Here is a 6,786-nt window from a genome sequence, read left to right as displayed (position 1 = left end):
TGACTAGGGTCACCCCTGTCAGTTTGTATTTATTTAAGTAGTTGGCGATCATCCTGATCGTCACTCTACTCTCAGCGACAACATGCCACTCGACATCCAGTTGAGTAGCGTGTCGAGGACGGGCATGCCTTTGCAAATTTGTATCAGGAATATTTTCGCCTCGACCACTGGTCGAGGGAGCATCAGCAGTAGGCTGACAAGAGGTGTTGGAAGTTTTCCTTTTTCGAGCTTTAGTTTTGGTGCGAGCCATTTTTTGGGTCGGAACTGAGGAAATATTTGGGTTAAGGCGAGAGAAAGGAATATCTGGTATCAAAGTAGAAGGATGTTCTTCGTCTTCAAGCAGCTGAGATAAAAGGTCGTCGTCAATGGGTCTTTCTCCTCCCCACAGGTCTTGCATATGAACTGCAAACAGACAAATGAGGAGATAAGACGCATAGCTTGGGAATTTATGTGGGAAGTTGGGATAACATTGCTCGCGTCTATCGACCAACAGCATTCTAACCGAACACTAAGTTTTATGCTAGCAGTTTGAAAAACGGATCAAAAAGGAAAGTAAAAAGTTTTCTGAAAAGAAGCTTTTTCAACTCCTAAGGGGCGGGAAAAACCCAGTTTTTCAACTAGCCTAAAAATCGAATTTTTACGTCGATTTTACGTCCTAAATCTATGATCCTGACTATCAAACTAACTCATAACTTATATAAAGCAAAAATACACTACCCTATCAAGCATCAAACGGTTTATACAAAATCCTCACAAATTTCTACACAAGAACACAAAAAATTTCAGAGCACAGTAGCAGCATGCATGGCATCTCGAAGAGTTTAAAGGACTAAGAAATTACCTGAGCGAAGGTTGAAGATTCAGAAAAATGAAAGCTTTGAGTTTGAAAGATCCTCGACAGGGCGTCTGCAATTTTTGAAATTCTGGGCTCTTGTATAAGGCTCTTGAGAGTTCTTGGCAGAAAATGGCGAGTAAGAGGTAAAAAGGTGAATGAGAGGGTTATTTATAGAAATCAAAGTGTAACAAAAAGTGGCAATCATGACTTTCCCTTTTTCGAAGCATGGGGGAGTGTATAAGCCGTCGGAGTGGTTTCTTGAAAACTGAAAATGTTTGATTAGACATAATTAGGTCACGGTTTTTAAAAACGCACGAGGGCTCTAACAGATTTCGTGGGGCATATGGACAGTTGTTTTCCTAAGTTTACTTATTGTTGGTCGCAATAAATAAACTTGGGGGGCAAACGTTATCCATAAAGCAGATATGGGTGATGTGGCAGGCATTTTCAACACGTGGCTGACACCTGGCAGAAGTCCTGTTCGGCCATCGACCAGAGAGATTCCCATGGCGTAACATTTGAACTTTATATACGACCAACTTGGTCGTATACTCCGTATATTTGGAAAAAAATCTTATGCAGTTATGATCATATTCGAGATTGTCTCTCATGATTTCCTGAATATCTGACTAATTAGGAAAGAATATCTGTAACTGATTCATGTAATCCTCCTTGAGCATATAAATAAAAAGAAATAGCTCAAGGAAGGGGACTTTTTGGCTAACTTCAGTTCAAACTTTACAAGAGAATTAGAGCTATCATATTAAGATTGTATCATTCACCTCTCTAAGGTCTGTGAAACTCGGAGAACCCTAGTTCTTTGATCACGCCTTTGAGATTCAATATCAATAATAGCTTAAGTGGACGTAGATCATTACCAATTCTTAGGGCCAAACCACTATAATATCGTTGTGTTATTTACTATTTTTCCATTAGATCTGCTTCAATACTTTTTGTCATATCAAATATCCGACTCCGTGTCAGTTGGCCAAAACGAGGGTCAACAAAAATACGGAACAATTTAATTAACAACAATTGAAATCCAATATTCTTAAAAATGATTTCAATATCAAATAAAAATGAGTCAAAACACGTTTAATGACTTAGCCACACTATTTCAAAAAATTCCAATGAACCATGAGCAAAAATATGGATGCTAAAGCAACAAAATAACTTGTTTCATTTTTAAGAAATAACTAAATTTAACGTTGTTTACCGAGATTTTCGGAAACCGCACTAATAGATATTAGTTAAGAATAAAGATATAGAATGTAGGAGATTAATACAGGATTTTTACGTGGTTGGGGCGTTAATAAGCCTTAGTCTACGAGTCAGTTGTATTAGAGCTTTGAAAGTCTTTTACAATGGAGTTTTTCTCTATATTTTGACAGAGTAACCGTATATCAATCGAGAAGCGATCCTTTTTTCCAGTGTTCTATAGCCTGCATTTATAAGCTTATGGGAACACTGGGTCTGGGTCGGGTATGACCCGGGCCCATCAGGGATTTGGATACTCTTGGCCCCTCTAGTGGGAGCCTAATATAAAAGATAAAACATACATGAATTCCAGACCAGCTAAGGCCCAATAAGCTGGCCTAAGAGCTATATTTCGCCCGACAAAACGGTGCTTTTGGTCTGGACACTTCGAGTTACGAGGCAGATTTAGGGGACAAGACCAGTCAGAGTACTTGGCAGCTCAGACCTGAAACAACGGCGTGCAATCCCGAGGTGACCTTTTCCGCAGGTGAAAAGTAGGGACAACGCCCACGCGGAGTGGGGCGACTTCAGGGTCCTAGACGCTTGGTTCCACCAACCGGGAGCGATGTGATCCAGGTTCGTTTACCTTTGTCCCTCTTCATTTACCACAGGCCCGGACCGTTACCAGGGTCCGAGACCAAAACGCATATGTCGTGGGGGGGTTCGAACTGTCTGCACGTCTCCCGGATGACTGTCCCGGACGACCATACCGGACCCCCTTGTGGGCCCAGAATTGCACCCAGGCCCGTGCCCCCGTGGACATTCCCGTACCAGGAGGCCTTGGGTCGGGCCTACATTTTGAACAGCCCCTGACCATGGGCCTGGACGAATGTTTCCGGGTCCACGCAGGAAATGGGGATAACAAACGTGAATTATAGTTTAAAAATTGTGTAAAAACAAGGAAATCAATGTGTCTTACTGCTTTACGCTACATGTGCCTCACTAATTTAAGCCATGCTCTACAATGAAAAATTACACAACAAAAATCTTATTTTATTGTATAAAAAGCACTGCACCATTCAAAGTCATTAATACCCTTGCAACATATATTATTTAATTCAATTAAATTAGAACCGGCTATGGTAAGTTATTTTGGATTTTTTTGTAAGCTATTTTAGATTTTTTTATATCATGGACGGGTCTGAACTAGGGATGTAAACAGGGAAGGGCGGGGTCAGGGATAGCTCCTCGTCCTCGCCCCGTCTTAGGGTCGGGGCCCTATCGAGTACCCGTTTAATAAAATTATTTAATTTTTTTCTAATCAAATAAATTAAAATAATTAATACTTTTTAATATAAAATAATTAAAAAACAATAAATTACACCATTAATAAACATATATTTTTATATAAATTATTATATTATATATTTTTAATAATATTTATATTAAAAATATAAATTACAATATAAATAAAGCGGGCTCTCGAGAAACCAACGTACGGGTTAAATTGACATTCCTAGTCTAAATCTATACATATTTCGTGGTGGGGTCCACTAAATTCCAAATAAAAATTGCAATATATTTTGAGCGTGAGCAGTGCCGCAGCCGTACAATGCGGTATGTAGTGAAGTGTCATGCAATACAATCTGGGGCATATAAGATAATCAAAACTTAAAAGGAATATAATCTCACCAACGTGACAATAATTATTTATTTTATACATATAAAATAATCAAAACTTAAAAGAAATATAATCTCACCCACGTGACAATAATTAATTATTTTATATATATATATATAAAAAAATAATCAAAACTTAAAAGAAAAACAAACTTCTTCTCAAGTTGTTTTGTAGTGAAGCGCACGATGTTTTAGAGTAACATTTCTTTGGTTTTGATTGTTAGAGAAATCTATATAGAAAGAGGCTTTGATGGGATTTGATTAAGAAAAAAAGAGCAATGGAAATGGAATTAGTTGAGTCTCAACCCAAAAACGACATCGTTTTACAAGAAGAACAACAACAAGTCATTGACATTGCCGGTAATGTCACCGGAAACGAGCCAGAGCGGTCATTGTCGTTTGTGCTCTGTTTCAGTAACCTCACTTACAGTGTCAAGCTTCGTCGTCCGAACAAGTTCAACATATTCCGGCGGAGTACGGCGGTACAGCCGGAAGAGAAAACAATTCTGGATAACATCTCCGGAGAAGCTTATGACGGAGAGATTCTGGCACTGTTGGGAGCAAGCGGTTCGGGAAAAACGACATTGATCGATGCTCTTGCTAATCGAATTGAGAAAGAGAGCTTGAAAGGAACCATAACTCTGAACGGAGAGTTCGTAGACTCGCGGCTCTCGAAGGCCATTACTGGGTACGTAATGCAAGATGATCTCTTGTACCCGATGCTTACGGTGGAAGAAACGCTCACTTTCGCGGCGGAGCTCCGGCTTCCGAGGTCGCTGCCCAAGTCGAAGAAGAAGGCACGAGTTCAATCTTTGATGGATCAGTTGGGGCTTCGAAACGCTGCCAACACCATAATCGGCGACGAGGGGCATCGTGGAGTTTCCGGCGGAGAGAGGAGACGAGTTTCGATCGGTGTTGACGTGATTCACGACCCGATTCTTCTGTTCCTAGATGAACCCACTTCGGGACTCGACTCCACTAGTGCGTTCATGGTGGTGAAAGTCTTGAGAAGAATCGCCGAGAGTGGAAGCCTCGTTGTTATGTCCGTACACCAACCGAGTTACCGTATTCTTGGCTTGCTCGACCGTTTGATCTTCCTCTCCGGCGGGAAAATAGCTTACAGTGGTTCTTCCACGAACCTTACTGAATTTTGCTCTGCTTTCGGCCACCCTATTCCTGAAAACGCTAACCAAGTCGAGTTCATGCTCGATATGATTTCCGAGCTCGAAGCTTCTCCCACCGGAATAACCAGCTTGGTGGAGTTTAACAATCTTTCCAGCTCCGGCGCCGTCTATCGTCAGGTTCCACTACTCAAAGAAGCATTAAAGGCGGGCATTTCCAAAGGAAAGTTTATAACATCTAACAACGACCGCATAAGCAGTCCGATCAACGGAAAAGTCTCCGGTATCCGAAAATTCGCGAACCCCATATGGATTGAAACGCTGGTTCTGACGAAGCGTTCGATGCTCAATTCTCGGAGAACCCCAGAACTATTCGTGACTCGTTTTATCACTGTTTTAACCACTGGTCTTTTACTGGCCACCATTTATTGGCGTCTTGACGATTCTCCAAAAGGGATCAGAGAACGAATGGGATTCTTCGCTTTCGCCATATCCACCACTTACTTCTCGAGCTGTCAGTCTCTTCCTCTCTTGCTCCAAGAACGATTCATCTTCACCAGAGAAACCGCCTTCAACTCGTACCGAAGACTCTCCTACGCTCTCTCCCAAGCCATAACAATCCTCCCACTCTTACTGGTTCTCTCGCTCGCGTTCTCGACGGCGACGTTTTGGGCAGTGGGACTCGCCGGAGGATTCCGGGGATTCCTTTTCTACCTCTGCATCGTCTCGGGTTCGTTCTGGGCCGGAAACTCGTTAGTCGTATTCCTCTCCGGGTTGGTATCTCACGTGTTGGTCGGGTACACGGTGGTGGTGTCCGTCTCCGCCTACTTCCTCCTCCTGAGTGGATTCTTCATCAGCCGGAATCGGATTCCCGATTACTGGGTTTGGTTCCATTACCTTTCTCTGATCAAGTACCCATACGAGGCTGTTATGAGGAGCGAATTCGAAGACCCGGCAAGGTGTTTCGAGCGAGGAGTGGATATGTTCGATGCCACGCCGTTCGCTAAAGCACCGGCCGCCGTGAAGGAGGTGGTGTTGGGGAACCTGAGCACGGCGGTGGGAATCAATGTGACGAGCACCACGTGTTTGAAGAATGGATTGGATGTGTTGAAGGAAGTGGGGATCACTGAGCTGAGTAACAAGTGGGAATATTTGGCTATTTTGGTAGCTTGGGGATTGTTTTATAGGATTCTCTATTACATTTCTTTGTTGATTTTATGGAAAAATAAGAGGAAGTAAATTTAGTGTAATGGCTTTTGGGAGTGTGTTTATGTATGATTTTATTTAGTTATTAATATTGTTATTAGTGTTTACAAGCTGTATATCTAGCATGGGGCGTGGATGGTTTTGATCCTTTTGTTCAGGGAGGAATAGCATCTCATCATATTGCAGCGAGAACCTTGGCCAATATAGCGGGAACCTTGGCCATATTGGCGGGTCTATTTCCTCTTAGTGTTCGTCTGCCCCAACGTCTATACAAAGGATTACGTATGGGAAATATTGAAACCGTCCTTTCCAGGTAGTATCACTACAGTCTTTTTTGCAGCTTTTGGAGTTGCTGGAACTATGTGGTATGGTTCGGCAACTACCCCGATTGAATTATTACCTCATTACATGTTTGGACCTTGTGTTTAGACAAATTATTTTTTTGACCTTGTGTTTTGTAAAATGGTTCAAATAGACTCCTAAATTTGATTTTAATGAACAAAAAATTGAATATAACAACACAGTTCTTAGGCAGAATGATTATATTTTTGTTCTGAGTTGTTAGTTTGATTAATTATTTGTAATTTTAGTTCAAATTTTTTTTATCAAAATCGGATTTAGGGGTCTATTTGAACTATTTTAGAAAACACAGGGTCCAAAAAGTAATTTGTCAAAACATAAGGTCCAAACAGGTAATAAGACAAAACAGATGGTCCAAAAAAGTATAAACCCTTATTATTATTATTA

At 41.3% G+C, this 6,786-nt stretch overlaps 1 protein-coding gene across 1 annotated transcript; it reads left to right on the top strand.

The window, feature by feature from the left end:
* The first annotated feature begins 3,995 nt into the window (after window positions 1-3,995).
* On the top strand, window positions 3,996-6,149 carry LOC133821843 (ABC transporter G family member 6-like). The gene has a single exon (XM_062253996.1). The coding sequence runs from the start codon at window positions 3,997-3,999 to the stop codon at window positions 6,070-6,072; it is 2,076 nt and encodes a 691-aa protein (XP_062109980.1). The 5' UTR covers window position 3,996; the 3' UTR covers window positions 6,073-6,149.
* Window positions 6,150-6,786: the final 637 nt, after the last annotated feature.

This window comes from Humulus lupulus, chromosome 3 (assembly GCF_963169125.1).
Source record: "Humulus lupulus chromosome 3, drHumLupu1.1, whole genome shotgun sequence".
Classification (NCBI taxonomy): domain Eukaryota; kingdom Viridiplantae; phylum Streptophyta; class Magnoliopsida; order Rosales; family Cannabaceae; genus Humulus; species Humulus lupulus.
This window is presented reverse-complemented; position numbering and strand designations above follow the sequence as displayed.